We start from the raw sequence: 16,751 nt of genomic DNA, 5'->3' as shown, positions 1-16,751 counted from the left end.
TTTATTGTCTTCTTCCAATATCTGGAAGGCTCTTGCCAGGGGACCTTCTTCCCCCAATTATTTTCCATTTGTATATTCCACAAGAATTTTTAAATGGAAAATATACCAAGAACTAGCTGTCAAAATTGTGTGCTCTCCGGCTCCAGAGCCCTAAAGACGGGACTGATAGACCCAGCCCCCCTGGAAACTTGGATCATGTCTTAATAGGAACCCATTCTTGTCTGGGGGCTGTTGGTCAAAACATTGTCTGATAGTTAAGCAGTAGTGAGCTTTCCATCACTGGAAGTGTTCAAGGACAGCCAAGATAATCTGCTGGTGGACATCATTCAGCAGTCAGGGTAGAGGAGGTGATTTTTTTTTTTAAATGATAAGGAATTCCTGCTCATACTAAGACATTTGAACAGTTTGAAAGGGTAGAAGTGGATTGTTGATCGACATTTTGTTTCCTGGCTTAAAAAATACATCATTGTTGTTACCAACAATGTGGAGATGGACATCCTTGTACCTTTATCCTGGTGTATGTGTGCTCCTGTATCCATAAGATAACTTCCGAGCAATGGGATTAAGTGTCTTAAGAAACTCTCAATCCCACAAGTGTGTGATTCTGGTCACACAAACATCTTTAAATGGTATACAAAACAATTTAGAGTGACCATTTTGCATGGTACTAATCTTACCTTTTCTGAAGCTTAAAAATGCCTTCACAACTTTCCTAAATAAGCGCACTGCCATGAATAAAGACAGACTTTAGGACTTTCCTGGTGATCCAGTGGCTAAGACTCCGAGCTCCCAACGTGAGGGGCCTGGGTTCAGTCCCTGGTCGGGGAACTAGATCCCACGTGCCACAGCTAAGTTTGCCTGCCAAAAGTAAAAAGATCCCGCATGCCGCAACCAAGACCCAGCGCAGCCAAATTAAAAAAAAAAAAAAAAAGAAATAAAGATAAGACTAAGACTTCAGAACTTGAACTAAAAGAAGCTTCACATTATAATTTTCCCTAAAATTATGTTAGCCTTCCTTGGAGCAAACTTTGATTATAATGTTTTGGAGAGTAAATCCAGAAAGGGTTTTCACTCATTGCCTCCCTCCTCAATCATTCAGTATGTACTAAGGCTTTCTCGCTACCCTTCCCATTCCCGTTTCCCTCCCAAGGGTCAGTCCAGGGGCATTCTTGGGTGCCTCCAACACGATGTACTAGGATATTCCAAGGAGATGTGTTTGCCACATCTCCTTGTGGATTCCTCTCTTTACATTTCAGGATGTTCTGTCTCCCATGAGGCTGTTGCAGTGAGAGGGGCCCCACAGTGCAATCGAGCCTGGAGGAGAAGTCTTCTTTTCTCCTTAAAAAGCCAGTGGGAATCAGGGCAAGACCCAGAAGAAAGAGGCCAAGGATGAGTAGCTCCCCAAACCTACTCTCAGCTTTATTCATATATTTTATTAAAATTTATGTTATTAATAAATGTATTATTTCTGGCTATGCTGGGTCTTCATTGCTGTGCTTGGGCCTTCTCTAGTTGTGGCAAGTGGGGCTACTCTCTACTTGCATAGCACAGGCTCTAGGCACTCAGACTTTAGTAGCTGTGGCACATGGGCTTAGTCACCCCAAGGCATGTGGGATCTTCCCCGGCCGGGGACTGAACCGGTGTCCCCTGCATTGCAAGGCAGAGTCATAACCACTGGGCCATCAGGGAAGCCCTTAAAAATTATTTTGTCATTTATTTGGCTGCATTGGGTCTTAGTTGGGACTTCCCAGGTGGCTCTAGTGGTAAAAGAAACCATCTGCCAATGCGGGAGACACAAGAGATGTGGTTTCGACCCCTGGGTCAGGAAGACTCCCCTGGAGGAGGGCATGACAACCCACTCCGGTATTCTTGCCTGGAGAATCCCATGGACAGAGGAGCCCGATGGGTTATAGTCCATGGGGTCACAAAGAGTCGGACAGGACTAAAGCGATTTAGCACACACGCAGAGGTCTTAGTTGTGGCACATGGGATCTTTCCTGTGGCGTGCAGGCTTCTCCTCAGTTGTGGCGCATGGGCTCTGGAATGGGCTGGCTCAGTAGCCCCATGGTATATAGGATCTTAGTTCCCCGACCAAGGATCGAACCCACACCCCCTACATTGGAAGGCAGATTCTTAACCAGCTGGACTGCCAGGGAAGTCCCGACTCTCAGTTTTGGATGAGAGACGCGCTCTTTTAACCTCAGTGACTTCTCCATCTTTCCTTTCCTATTCTCACCGTGCAATTGACAAGTCTGGCAGGGCCGAGATATGACTGCAGAACTAGCCGGGAGAAAAGGCCATAGAGGTTACTTGGCCTCTTCCGAGCTGGCTTAGACCACAGGCACAAAGCCTAGACGTGGCGTCATTTTGTTAACAAGATACTTCTATAATGAGACCTAAGCCCAAAACTTCAGCTGGTGCCAAAGCATCCCTCCTACTTCCTGCCTCCTAGACAGATCCCACTTTGGGTTCACAGTGGGTAGCTGCGCTCATGAAGGCAAAAGTCCAAGAATTCAGGGCACCAGGATCCAGATTTATCTTTTGTCCTCCTTATACCCTGAAAAGATGACCGATATCAGGTTCTGGGCTAGTTGTTGAGGAGTTACCCATCTGAAACAGATCTGCTTAGAAACCACAAGAGCTTCCTTTTTCTGCACAAGATGCTGCTTCCAAAAGCAGGACACATTATAGCCTTAATTCCGCAGGATGTAGTTCAAACACTGTCCGTACACGCTGAGAAGGCTCAGAAGAAAAAAGTCCTTCAGAAAGGACCTCTTCACCACCGAGGGAGTTCGCTCCAGGAAGTGCCCCAGTTAGCAGCCCCTTTTGCTCTTCTAGGATATTTTGAGGACAAAGACGGGCATGCAGCCTCAGAGTGCAAAGCCAGCCCTCCTCGGCTTCACCTGGGCCCCCTCCGTGGCTTTTCCAAGCCACCCTTCCTCTATTTCTAGGGATGAAAACCCCACAAGACCTGCCCTGCCTCCGTCGTAACAGCCAATTTTCTGTTCATCTCACCCAGTGGAAATTTTGTCTGCCCTCGTATGGGCAATGACTATGGATTCTAAAAATCCCTCAATAGTAAAATGACTCTATCAGAGGGAAACTGGTCAAGGAGACACCATCTGTTTTCCAAATCATTTTTTAAAGGCGGTTCTTCAAGTGAGTTTCCTTGTGCTAACAGTAGCAGGCACTTCTGCAGAGACACAGAAGTTGAATCACTCGCCCCAGGCTCCCAGGCATTACACTGTACCACCCTCTCCGGGACATCGATTAACCCAGGTCACCCTGAACACACGGGAGGGCTCAAACGCAGCCAGGGTCAAGGGTGCTGCCCTCCTGTGTCGTCACTAGGGCATCCCGCCTGCACACCTGTGCCTTTCCTGCTGGGACACCAGCGTCCTGAATGCAGCCTTCTGTCCCCTGGCCACCAGAGGTCGCTTTGACTCCAGTGGAAAGTTTCTGAAGCAAATCAACTGTGGCTTCCACCATCATCTTGCCAAGTTTGAACTCCAATAAATTTAACACATTTTTCTTTAAACGCGTCTGTATACTGGGGGTGATGAAGAACTTTTCTGTGTGCGAAGCACTTTTAAAACTGAGGGTAAAGTGATGTTTCTTATTATCAAGTACAGGCATACCTTGGAGATACACACCTTTGGTTCCAGAATCTTGAAATAAAGCAAGTCACACAGATTTTTCCCGTTTCCCAGTGCATGTAAAAGTTATATTTATACTGTGCTGAAGTCTATTAAGTGTGCAATAACATTATGTCTTAAAAAATTTATGGACTTTACATAATAAAGGACATCTTGCTGTCTGTGACAACACGGATCGCAGGAAGCTGAGGGTATTCTAAGTAAGGTAAGTCAGAGAAAGACTACACTGTAAGGCTTCCTTGTTTGTGGAATCTCAAAAACAAAACCGAGAATAAGTGAAAGGAAAGAAAACAAAACAACACTCACAGATACACAGAATAGATTATCTGTTTATGAGAGGGGAAGGAATTTGGAGGGGAAAAAGATTTAAGGGCATCAATTTTATGGTGGTGGGGCATTAACTAGACTTATTGTGGGGGTCACTTTGTAGTGTGTACAAATGTCGAATTATTATGTTGTACACTTGAAACTAATATAATGTTGCATACCAATTCTACTGCAAAATAAATAAATAAGAAACATGTACGGACTTTATAAATACTTTATTGCTAAGAAATACTAACCATCATAATTTTAATCTCTTTGCTGGTGGAAGGTCTTGCCGTGATATTGATGACTGCTAACTAATCAGGGTGGTGGCTGCTAAAGGCTGAGACGGCGGTGACAATTTCTTAAAATAGGACAACAATGATCGACTGCATTGATTGACTCTTCCTTTCACAGTTTCTCCGTAGCATGCAATGCCGTTTGATAGCACTTTACTTATAGCAGAGCTTCTTTCAGAATGAGAGGCAATGCCCTCTAACCTTGCCATAGCTTTATCAACTAAGTTTATGTAATACTCTCACTCCTTCCTTGTCACTTCAGCCTTCTTCTCGGCAACAGCACCAGGAGTAAATTCTATCTCAAGAAACTACTTTCTTTGCTCACTTGGAATAAAAGACTCTTCATCCGTTAGTTTTATCATGAGATTACAGCAATTCAGTCACATCTTCAGGCTCCACTTCTAGCTCTCTTGCTTTTCCCACTGCATCTATAGTTACAACAGTAATATCAAAGGTCACCAATCGCAGGTCACCATAACAAAGATCATAGTAATTTAGAAGTTTAAAATATCACAAGGATTACGAAAATGTGACAAAGAGATGCGAAGTGAGCAAATATTGTTGGAAAAATAGTGTTAATAGGCTTGTTCAATGTGGGGTTGCTATGAACCTTCAACTTGTTAAAAAAAAAACAACTCAGGATCTGTGAAGCACAATAAAACAAAGCATAATAAAATAAGGTCTGCCTGCCTCTACAGAGAAGAGACACCAAAAAGCTGAAATGTTGTGGGTATACTGCATCCTCAGTCACTCAGTTAGTCATGTCCGATTCTTGGCAACCCCATGGACTGTAACCCACCAGGCTCCTCTGTCCGTGGAATTTTTCAGGCAAGAATACTGGAGCGAGTTGCCATTTCCTACTCTGGGGGATCTTCCCAATCCAGGGATGGAAGCTGCATCTCTTGCACCTCCTGCATCGGCAGGTAGCTTCTTTCAACTGTGCCACCTGGGAAGTCACTGCAAAAATGGTTGAAAGGAACACTGCAGAAATAGTCGCTAGACTAGACTAGAGTGTAAAGGGTCATCAGGACTGGCTGCTTGGTTCAGACTTATAGGATGAATAAGAGGGATTTGGGTCTGTTGGGAGAGAATGGCAGGGCATTCCAGAAAACAATGTGAACAAAATCACAAAGAAAAATAAATAATAACAAGGTGGGTTCAAGTCATCTGAGAATGAAGCCCCAAGTCACCAGGGTGGTTTTCAGATGGCTGCCTCCCTCCTCTGATAACCGAGCCAGTCGACTCCCCTTTTTTCATACACCTTCTCTTAGTCTAACCAAGCAGTCTGATCTTTATCCCTTGAACAGCCAAGCTTTTTGTCATCCTTCATGTCCAAGGCTTAGAGTCTGCAAACTGAGAAAAAGGTAGCTGAGAAACCAAGAGATGAGATGGTTTCAGGGGAAGGGAGAAGGAAGGTACTCATTTGTGGCAAAGGAAGTTTGAGATGACAATGGAACTTTCGAGTGGGGGAATCCAGGACATTTATTCAACAAACAGTGGCATCTGCTGCATGCCAGGCACTGTGCTCAACACAGGAGCAACAGAAAAGGAAGGCCTGGTGGCCCAGTGGCTAAGACTCCGAGCTCCTAACGCATGGAGTGGAGCCGAGGTTCCACCTCCGGTTAAGGAACTAGGTCTCACCTGCTGCAACTAAAAATACTGCCTGCCATAACAAAGACCTGGTGCAGCCAAATAACTATTTTTACAAGAAAAAGAAAATGAAGACAGCTTGTCCTCTAGCAGGAATAATAGATACTAGATAGGTACTACTATTTCGAAATTAGAATTTAGCATATTTGGGGTGAGAAGTAAGATTTAAATATCTAGGACTTCCCTAGTGGTCCGGTAGTGAAGAGTTCACCTCCTGCCAAGGCAGGTGACTCAGGTTAGATCCCTGGTCTGGGAAGATCCCATGTGCTGCGGACAACAGCCTGCCCACCATAATTAGTGAGCACCAGCTCTAGAGTTCCTGAACCACAACTACTGAAGCCTGAGGGCCGCAACAAGGGAAGCCATCGCAATGGGCACCGCAACCTGAGAAAGCTCCAGCATAGACAAAAATAAATGAATAAATTAAAATTTAAAAAAAGATCTAGATTAGGTAAGCATGCACACCAATCATAACTGAAGTCAACCAACCAGCACTGTGATAGGTGCTGTAAAAAAATAAAAGGTGAGTAAGACACCTTCCCACGAGGCGCTTCCGAACCAGCTGAACAGGTGGGGCCAACTCACATGTGTGGTCAACAGACGATACAACCTGATCACCAAGTTTACCAGAGTCCCGAGTTACCGGGGATTGAAACCGACTCTGGCTAAATGAAACACAAAAGGAAACTGGGGAGCTCAAGGAATTGTCAGGAGCGCCAGAGAACCAGCAGAAGGTCTCATGCTAGAGACAGTGGCCCAAATCACAAATCATGGGATGCCTACACGGTACCCCTCACTAGCACAGGGTGCTGCCATTGGTGCCACTCCACCTGCACCCTAGGTTTTGTCCTCTGACCCTCTGCCAGAATTCAGAGGTATTCAGGACCCTTCAGAATTCAAATTCAATACTTTGAATTCAGAAGTCAAAGGATTCAGGACCCTTACCTGTCCTCATTACCCCATCCCCACCTCATTCCCTCCTGGATCAAAGTCCAGGTGGGTGCATGGATCGGCCGAGTCCAGCAGACAGGCTCATGCTGTGGGCACAAAAAGCAAAGTCAAATGCTACACTGCAAGGTTGTGCTATTTCCCCCTGGCATTATAACGTGAGGATTCCCAAACCCTAGGAAGGGGGTTTAGAGCCAGGGAAGTGAGAAATAATGGCAAACATCTACCACACAAAGTATTCAGGATTCTTATGAACAGCATATGATAAGGTCTCAGTTGCTTAGTTAAAAAAGAAGTTAAAAAAAAACTCAGAGATGACTCCAAATGACATCATCAGAGAACAATGACTACTTAAAGAATGAGCCAAAAATGGTTACAGGGAGCATCATCAGAAGAGGGAGAAAGACAGATCACAGACTCAGAAATGAAAGGCTTCGGGGGCCATCTGGACCCCCCTTCCACCCCCGCAGGAACTACTTCTACTACCAGATGAGGGAAGGCTCAGGGAGGTGTCAGCATGGGCTTTGCCAGATGACAACACAAACACCGATTGCACCTATGAAGGAGAATCTCACCCCTTCTATTTTTCCATTTATACAAATGGCATCACTAATCCTTCAGGCTCATCTTTGATTCTTCTTCCTTTGCTACTTAGATGAGTTCGCAGCTTCAATTGACTGGCCCATTACAGGTATCTCTCCAATTTGTCCAACTCCATGGGCTTCCCTCATAGCTCAGTTGGTAAAGGAGACCCCGGTTCTCAATTCCTGGGTTGGGAAGATCTGCTGGAGAAGGGATAGGCTACCCACTCCAGTATTCTTAGGCTTCTCTTCTGGCTCAGCTGGTAAAGAATCCACCTGCAATGTGGGAGACCTGGGCTCTACCCTGGAATGGGAAGGTCCCCTGGAGAAGGGAAAGTATTCTGGCCTGGAGAATTCCATGGACTGTATAGGCCATGGGGTCCCAAAGAGTAAGACATGACTAAGTGACTTTCACTTTCACTTTTCATTTCATCTTTGTGTCTAGATTCCCAAAACTGCCTACTAGACTGGTGGTCCCCAACATTTTGGGTACCAGGGGCCAGTTTCATGGAAGATAATTTTTCCATGCATGGCTAGGGGTGGTTTCGGGATGATTCATGCACACTATAATTACTGTGCACTTTATTTCAATTATTATTACACCAGCTCCACCTTAAATCATCAGGCATTAGCTCCTGGAGGTTGGGGACTCCTGTCCCAGATGATCTTGCAGCCTTCCATTTGTTCTTTCAGATCATCTCCATATTACTATAAGATTAACCTTCTGAAAATGTTTTCACCAAGTTATTCATCAGCTTGGACAATCATAATGACTCCCAACTTCCCACTGCATCAAATCCAAACTTACCTGCAGATACAAGTTTATTGGAGCCTCTAACCCATAGGCTACCTATGTATATCATTCACTAACAATGAAGAAACATAGTCCACCATCTTCTAGCTAGTTTAAACCACTTAGGTCTATGATTCTACATGAGCAAAACCAATATTTCTAACAATGCTCTCATGAACCTTATCTTCTCTGCAGCTAGGCACAGCATGTTGAGATAAGGAATTCTAGAAAATGCCATCTTTTCAAGGAGTGTAGGAGTTTACATCTCTGGATCTTCCACACTTCCTCGGGCTGTTACCTAGATCTCTTCTTTGCCTCACTGCTCATTACTTCTTTATAAACAACCTTCTCCTCTCCCCTATGAGCACATTCTATTATTTTGCCTTCTGTCCTTCTTACACACTCTCACTCCTTCTTTTCACTCTGTAACAAAGTACCCTTTCTAACTTTAACAACTTAACTTATTGACATTATTTCTGACCTAAAAAAATAACACCAAGATAGTTCAGCCAACATCTATGCCATTGGCAAGCCTATGTCATAGGCAGAGGAGAAAAGGACATGAAAAAGAAAGGATGAAGAAAAAGTACTAGAAGAAAGAAGTTGGGAAAAGCAAATAGTAGTAATTACTACTGTTATCAGTAATTACTACTGATATTACAATATCAACTGTTGACAATGTTTCAGATACTTTCTATCCAGCCTCAAATCAGACTTGCAAGGTTGGTATTGCTATCTTCATTTTTTAAATGAGGAAATGGAGGTTTAAATGACCCACCCGAGACTGTACATCAGGTAAGGGTCAGAGACCAGATTGCATCACAGGTGAATTAAGCCCACCGTCTTGCAACTAAAGCATATGACCTCCATAAAAAAAAGAGTAAGAAGAACACAAAGTGGAGACAGGTAGGGCCTTACCAACAATTGCTTCAAGTGCTACTCGAAAATAACAGCATCATTGCTGCTGCTGCTAAGTCACTTCATCATTAGTTACCAACAATTGTCTAGAAATATACCATTAAGCTTTTGGCATGACGAAATTTAAGATTTCCTCTTATTCATGTATATGCAAAGTCCTTTAGCATGTGAACACTCACACTTGCAAATCCTGTCAAAAAACATGTATTGCAATTTATCTCCGTCTCATCTTTACACTCGTGTCTGGGTTACACTGTCCCTTTTTAGCTTTCACCCATGCTAACTTTTCAAGATTTTCTGTATTTCTTCCTCTTTCTTTCCTCTTAATCATATTTCTCATCCTCTTCTTTACATCACTTTTCTATCAGCTTCTCCTCTTTTTATTTCTCATCTGCCTCATTACCTACACCTTTCTCTTACTTCGAGTGTTGTTGCATCCAGCAGGTTCTCAGTAGATATCTATTTTGAGCTCCATACTTTTCTCATACCTGCCCCACCACCACCCTTTGTCTTTGCCTTCCTCATCATTCCTCCTTCTCCACAGATAGTTTCCACCCTGCTCCCTCTCAATCGCCCACACCCCTTCCATTAAATCACCCTACTTCCTCACAAACTCCAGGGGTCATCTTATCCACCTGTCACCCCTTTTCCCGCCTTTTCCCCCCTAGGTTCCAAAGCGCGAGGACCTTATTGTCCTCCTCCCCCATCTTCCAACCAGCCCACCAGACAGCCTTGTTTCCATGACGACAGGGCTACTCAAAGCTGAAGTCAAGGACCTGGTTGCCATGGCCACCGCTTCTCCGCCTCCGGCCCGGCCTGCGCGCCCCGCGGCGTCGGCGCCTGCGCAGTACGCAGCGCATTGGTTCCCGGCGCCCAGGCGGACGGGGCGGGGCTTCAAGCGAGAGGGAGGGAAGGAGGCGAAAGGGTAAGAAAGGGAGTGGAGCTGGCGCCTACGGTGGCCGAAGAGGGACGCGCTGGGCCGGAGGCTGCAGGATGGTAGGCTGTGCGAAGCGGGAGGGGAGGGGGGACCGAGGGGCGTGGGCTGCACCTGCAGGGGTCCTTGGGGGCTGCCCTCTGTGAGAGACGCTCTTTTCCTTCTTCCAGTTCTCAGAGGCCCTCACTTACCTGGACGGGTGGGCGAGCCGGCCTCGGAAGGAAGAGCAGCTGGAAATGGCTTTTGGGAGAAGCGGCGGGGAGTGGGCGCATTTGTAGGGCGAGAGGGAGGTGACTAGGGAGCGGCAGAACCGTCCGGAGCCAGGGGCAGCGCGCGGGTCGCGATTTCAGGGGTCCGAATCACTGCCGCAGGGAACTCGCGCGAGGAATGGGGACTCGGGGGCCTGCTGGCGGACGGAGGCGGCGGGGGTCGCCTGTCTCCGAGACCCTCCGTCCACGTGCAGCCCAGAGTGGAGCGGCGGCCTGCGGGGAGGCCGGTGTGTGGGAGGGGATCGTTTCGGGTGCGAGGCGTGTATGTCCTGCCTCGGTTTGCCGTCCTGCCCACCTGGAGGCGGGGATGAGGTGGGGGAAGCCAGGTGGGCTCGAGTTTTGCTCTCTGGGACCCAGGCTTTGGCTTCCCGGCTCCGGTGCTCTTGGCTCTCCGCCCCTCTACCCTATCCTCTTTCCGGAACGCAGGCCTTCCGTCTTCCTGCTCCCTGGTCCACCCTCCCATCCTAGCCTCCCTTGCACCACTCTTTTGCCCTCCGGCCACGCTAGCAGCGCTTCCCCTTCCCCGCGAGCAAGAAATACAGTTCTCTTGAATTCTGATCTGTAGCCGTCTAGGCTAGCAGTGTTCCACACACCCAGGACTCCAGCCCTGGTGGCATACACGGAAAGAAGAGCTACAGGGGGAGGGAGATGACTCCAGGATGTGGCCTGGCGCCCCCACCCCCTGGAAATGGGAAACTGGGGGTGCACGGGGTAGTGAGAACTCTGCACGTCTTCCCGCTCCACCTCCTGTGCTTGTTCCAGGAACATTCCCTAGGCGAGCCACCCAGAATGGCTGGGTCCAAACTGAAGAACGGAAAGGGAAATTGATCACCTGGTATCTGGGGAGGTGTGGGCATGTTAGGGAGGCACCCTAAAAGGAAGAAAAAAGGAATACCTCTAAAAAAAAAAAAAGGAATACCTCTGGCTATATGCCTGGAGTGGAGGGTGGTGGAATCTAGGGGCTCCTGGTATCTTGTGCTAACATAAAGGATACCACCGGGCATAGGAATGGAGGGCAGTGTGTTGGGGACATTGGCTAGGGTATATAGCTAGGATGGGGCAGAGGGGTAGCTTCTTGGAAAGAAAATACCTGATTTTAGGATGGCGGTGGGTAGAAAGAGCAGAAAAGAAAGCAGACATCTCTTTGCCATCAACTAAGGGGCTGCTAGTCACTGTGCTAGCATTTTACTGACCTTTGGAAACCAGGTTTAGGAAACAGCAAGTCAGGAATAATAATAATGACATCCAAGGTGTTATAATGCTTACTTCGTGCCAGGCGCTATTTCCTATGTCAGTTCCACCTAACAATTCTGTAAGGTAGGTACTTTTATTATTTCCATCTGACACACGAGGGAACTGAAGCCCAGAGACCTGCAGTAATGACCAGGGCAAATTTCTCAACTAGTAGAGCCAAGATTCAAACCCACACAACAGACTCAGAAACTCTGACGCCCCCTCCAAGGAAAGGCACTGGCTGATGGGAATCCCCAGTTGACGAGAAGGGCTGCTGTTTTGAAGAAAGTAGGGTCTATGAGGAGAGAAGAGTTGAATGGGAGGAGTTTGGGACTGTGTGGTTTTAGAGGAAACAAGCTCAGAGAACCAAAGCTCTACACCTCTGCTCTGACTCCTCCTTCCTCTCCCTACCCCGCCCCCCCCCCCACCCCCAGATGCGGTTCATGCTCCTGTTCAGCCGGCAGGGGAAGCTGCGGCTGCAGAAATGGTACCTGGCCACCTCAGACAAGGAGCGGAAGAAGATGGTTCGCGAGCTGATGCAGGTGGTTCTGGCGCGCAAGCCCAAGATGTGCAGCTTCCTGGAGTGGAGGGACCTCAAAGTGGTCTACAAGAGGTGACTCCTCACTTACTTTCAGGCCTGCCTGGATCCTGCCTGACTGGGGTCTGGGATGGGTTCACCTGGCTGGCAAATGGGCAGTCCCGTATGTCTGGCAGAGGTTCCCTGGTGCCTCAGACAGTAAAGAATCTGCCTGCAATGCAGGAGGCCTGGGTTCTATCCCTTGGTTGGGAAGATCCCCGGGAGAAGGGAATAGCTATCTGCTCCAGTATTCTTGCCTGGAGAATCCCATGGCAAGAGGAGCCTGGCAAGCTATAGTCCAAAGAGTCGCTAACACTTAACTAACTAGGTCTGGGAGAGCTGAGAGCCAAGGACATCTGGAAGGCAGTGATGAACTCCAGCCATCCTTTACTTTCCAAATTCACCTTGAAGAGATTCTTGTTCCCTTTTGGTTTTGCTCAAGCCTGGTGCCTACTTCACACACCTACCCTCTGTCCCAAAGGCCCAATCTTACTGATTGCACACATCCCTTGCAGCCTCACTGAACAATCGTAGACCCTGTGCCACTTTGCCAATTCACACACTCACAAACACACAAACTCTTTGTGGTTCCTCCTCTGAGCAGGTGAATTTGTTGGCTCAGGTTTTTGCTGAGTCAAACTGAATGGGTCAGAGGTCAAGAGGGAAAGAACTTGTGTCTTTGCCTGTGTTTATGAGAGGCACTAAGAGACACAGTGAATTACTATTTGCTTACCCTGGATCTACCCCACCTGTGTCCAGTAAGGACACAGATCAGGAGTTGGGGGAAACGGGAGGTTCGGGCACAGAATGCCTGGGTCCCGAAGCAGCCCCGGCAGCACTCCCAGCCATCCATCCCTCCTATGTCCCTGTCCTCAGATACGCCAGCCTCTACTTCTGCTGTGCCATCGAGGGCCAAGACAATGAGCTCATCACGCTGGAGCTGATCCACCGATATGTGGAGCTCCTGGACAAATACTTTGGCAGCGTAAGTCTCTCCACCCACCCGTTTCCATGCCCGGCAATCCCCTCTTTCTACCAGACTTTGGGACCCTTCCATTCTCTGTCCTGTCTCAGGAAAGGGGAAGTTGGAACAGTGAGAACAGTAATTAATCTCCCTCTTTAAGCCTTAAGCCTATTAGCCATGCCTCTTAATCAGCCCCCCCCCCTCACCGCCACAGGAGAAGGGTGGGAACCAGAATCTGCCACAGCTCAAACTTCCCACACAAGGTCAGAGGCCACGTTCAGATAGTATCAGTGGTTCCTGACCTTGACTTTGCTTTGGAGTCTTCTGTAGAGTTTTTTTTAAAACAATAGTGATGCCTGGGTATCACCCACAGAGATTCTGAATGAACTGATCTGAGCTACAGTCTGGGCACTGGCAGTGAGCTCATATCTTAGATGGGGAATAGTAATAACTCCATGATTTGTGTTTCACTTAACAGTTTACAAAGAGCTTTCAGGTTCTCCTGTTTGCTCCTCATTCCATGAGTAGGTGTTGGTGTCTCCATTTTTGGAAGAGAAAACAGACTCAGAGAAGTTAAATGGCATGTAGAGTTAGCTAGTTTCCTTCTAGGCTTTCCTGGCTCAGTGATAAAGAATCCGCCTGCCAATGCAAGAGACATGGGTTCGATCCCTGGGTTGGAAAGATCCCCTGGAGAAGGAAATGGCAACCCACTCCAGTATTCTTGCCTGGGAAATCGCATGGACAGAGGAGCCTGGCGGGCTACAGTATATGGGGTCACAAAAGAGTCGGACATGACTTATTGACTAAAATAAGAGTTAGCTGGTTAGTGTCAGAGTGCGGCCTAAAACTGAAGTCATTTATTCGGTGATCCAGAGTCTCTGAGTTCCCTGCTGTGTCACAGCACCTGGGGGTACAGGGGGTGGGGTGGGGATGGGTGGGGAAGATGACCCAACCTCTGGTAGGATGGTGCCATAGATTTAGGAGAGAAGGCAACAGGAATCAGGGTCAAGGGTAGAGTTGAGCAACTAATATCTCATGGTCACAGAGGGAGACGCAAGAGAAGAAGGAAAAGCTGAACCCAGGACGAAAGCCTAGGGGTCGGGAGGACATAGATCTGGGGCGAGAACCCAAGGTGGAGAGGAGTGGTCATGAAGGCCATGGAGCCAAGGTGGGGAAAGAGTTGGGGAGGCTGGGGTGCAGGTGAGGGGGGAGAAGGCACCTTGACCCTCACCTCTGCCTCCTCCCCCCACCCTCAGGTTTGTGAGCTGGACATCATCTTCAACTTTGAGAAGGCCTACTTCATCTTGGATGAGTTTCTGATGGGGGGAGATGTCCAGGACACCTCCAAGAAGAGTGTGCTGAAGGCCATCGAGCAGGCAGACCTACTGCAGGAGGTACGGGTCCGGGACAGTGAGGAGGAGGAAGAGGACCGTGGCCGAGGGCGCCCTCCCTACCCTGGACCCCTCGCCTGCGGACCCCAGCTGCCCACTTCCCGCTGCTACCGAAACGGCCCCCCTCCCTGTGGCGTCTGGCCCTCACGCTGCCAAGCTGGCCAGCTGACCCTCAAGCCCTGACTGCTCAGGGTAGGAGGTAGTGGGGGTGGCAGACAGCCCACCTGGACCAATTCCCCCGTCCTTCTTCCGAGACCCAGAGTGTCTCATCCCAGCCAGATCACCTTTGTCCCGTGCTTCTCTTGGTCTTTAGGGTTGCCTGGAGAATTGGGGAAGGGGTACACAATAGGTCATTCTTTTTCTTCCCTAGGGTTTTCCCTTTTTGTAAAACACACACACACACTCAAAGCCTCTGCTGCTGAGAAGCAGAGTTTTGCCCTGGGGATTTGGGGGGTGGGGCTGAGGGCACCTGGTTGTTGACTCTCTCTTTTATCCGACACCCCCGCCCTCACCCCATTACTGCCTGCCCCCTCTCTGCTGTGCCACCGCTGAGCCTTGGTGCAAGGAGATGAGTCACCGGAACCTGCAGTGATGAGCAAGCCGGCCTGAGCTGGCTCTGAGGAGGGGGAGAGGGGGGGGCTCATCCATGCAGCAGGAGAAAGGGCAGAATCCGACTTGCCACCTCACTGGTCCAGCTCCCCTCATCTCTCTCTCTCTCACACACAGACACACACACACATGCACACACACACACACACTCGCACACACACACTCACACATGCACACACACACACTCACACACACACACACACACACATACGTGCCCTGGCGGTCACACACCCACCCTGTTACTAGTGATCTGCTCAGACCCTTATGACTCATCTCTCTGCAGTCTGGTCCACCTTTCCTTGGGGACCCGATGCCAACTTCTTACCACCTCCCCCGACTCTGGAGAAAAAAAAAAAGGTCCCACCCAACCATCTGCCACCTCCAGCCCTGGGAAAGCAGGTTTCCCAGCCCCCCCCTCAGCCCCCGTTTTCCTCTTCCCTTCAGCAAGTAAGGTCAAGGCCCCTGCTCACCAAGCTCCTGGCTTTGGGTTCTCTGGGTGGTGGTGGACTCAGCCTGGTGGCCTCGGTTGGCTCTATAGGGTGGTCTCAGGAGGCTGGGGTGCTCCCCTGAAGGGTCCCCAGCCATTCCAGCCTTGGGCTTATTTGGGCTTCTCTCTCCCTTCTCCCCCGTGTCTCTCTGTGTCGTCCCCCCCCCCCCACCCTGGTCTGCCCTTGTGATTGCTGCCCTCCCTGCCCCCCTCACCCTTACCCCGTCTCTCCTGGTGTCTCCCCATCACCCTCTGTCTGTCTCTGCCTTAGGAGGATGAGTCGCCACGCAGTGTGCTGGAGGAGATGGGTCTGGCATAGCCCCCGCCCCGGGGCCGAGTGGAGATGTGGGGATCTGGTGCAGAGGTGGGGCGTCGGTGGCCCTTTCTCTCTTGGTGGGACCCAGCTGCGCCTGCTCTGCTGCCTCACCTTTTTCTGCAGTGAGCTGTGGGCTCAGGACCCTCAAACATTCCCTCCCTCCACCCCCTACCTCCTGTTTCCCCTTTTCCCACTGAAGGTTTTAAGGAGCTAGGAGGCAGGAAAATGTGACCAAGTCGGGGGTGCTATTTGGCTTTCATTCCCTGCCTTTGAAGAACCAGTGTCACCCCAAACTTCCCCCCACCCTTATAACTGTAAATATATAAATATGTCAGGTTAAAGGGAAAAGGTTTTCAGGGCTCTTCTCTTCTCCCTGCCCCATAACCTACCTCCAGCCCTCTCCGCTGCCAGCTGGGGGAGGGCGGCCTCTCTGCCTGGGAGGGGGACTTCTGTGTCTCCAGAGGGAAGTCCTTTTCCCTCATCTGCCCCTCCCCTTCCTTCTTGGCTGCAGTGGGGCCTCTGTCCAGTGCCCGGGGAGGAACAACATAGTTAATTTTTTTCTAACCTTGCTACTTTGAGGGAAGGGAGGACTGGGGGGAGGGCAGGCTTTACAGAAGACTGGGCCCTGTCCCTCCTTCACTCTTCTTCAATTCTGGGTGAGGCAGGAGCTAAGGGGGTGGGTGGGGAAAGTGTTTGATTCTTTTTCCTTCTCTCTGAAATAAAAGGAAAAGCATTTCTGGACTTTGGCTTGCTAAGGCTCTGTGAAGGTAGGCAGGGCTGCTGGGATCAGTGAGGACAGAAATGGAACCCTGCCCATTCC

At 49.0% G+C, this 16,751-nt stretch overlaps 1 protein-coding gene and 1 long non-coding RNA gene across 2 annotated transcripts; one reads left to right on the top strand and one right to left on the bottom strand.

Annotated features, from left to right (window-relative positions):
* Nucleotides 1-4,183: 4,183 nt before the first annotated feature.
* On the bottom strand, nucleotides 4,184-11,977 carry LOC139032714 (uncharacterized). Its single transcript, XR_011485291.1, has 2 exons — nucleotides 10,277-11,977; nucleotides 4,184-4,689 (listed from the first exon to the last, which is right to left on the bottom strand). It is a non-coding gene; the product is annotated as an uncharacterized lncRNA (long non-coding RNA).
* Nucleotides 10,038-16,672, top strand: AP1S1 (adaptor related protein complex 1 subunit sigma 1). Its single transcript, XM_020876069.2, has 5 exons — nucleotides 10,038-10,147; nucleotides 12,022-12,200; nucleotides 13,041-13,149; nucleotides 14,385-14,522; nucleotides 15,887-16,672. Exons 1-5 carry the CDS (start codon nucleotides 10,145-10,147, stop codon nucleotides 15,932-15,934), a joined length of 477 nt encoding a protein of 158 aa, XP_020731728.1. The 5' UTR covers nucleotides 10,038-10,144; the 3' UTR covers nucleotides 15,935-16,672.
* The last annotated feature ends 79 nt before the right edge of the window (nucleotides 16,673-16,751 follow it).

The sequence above is a fragment of the Odocoileus virginianus genome, chromosome 33 (assembly GCF_023699985.2).
Source record: "Odocoileus virginianus isolate 20LAN1187 ecotype Illinois chromosome 33, Ovbor_1.2, whole genome shotgun sequence".
Lineage (NCBI taxonomy): Eukaryota > Metazoa > Chordata > Mammalia > Artiodactyla > Cervidae > Odocoileus > Odocoileus virginianus.
This window is presented reverse-complemented; position numbering and strand designations above follow the sequence as displayed.

What these genes read in the sequence shown, in the direction of transcription:
- AP1S1 (XM_020876069.2), top strand. An exon ending in TGGACAAATACTTTGGCAGC is followed by an intron (nt 13,150 to 14,384) that starts GTAAGTCTCTCC and finishes CCCCACCCTCAG; the next exon opens with GTTTGTGAGCTGGACATCAT. An exon ending in AGGCAGACCTACTGCAGGAG is followed by an intron (nt 14,523 to 15,886) that starts GTACGGGTCCGG and finishes TCTCTGCCTTAG; the next exon opens with GAGGATGAGTCGCCACGCAG.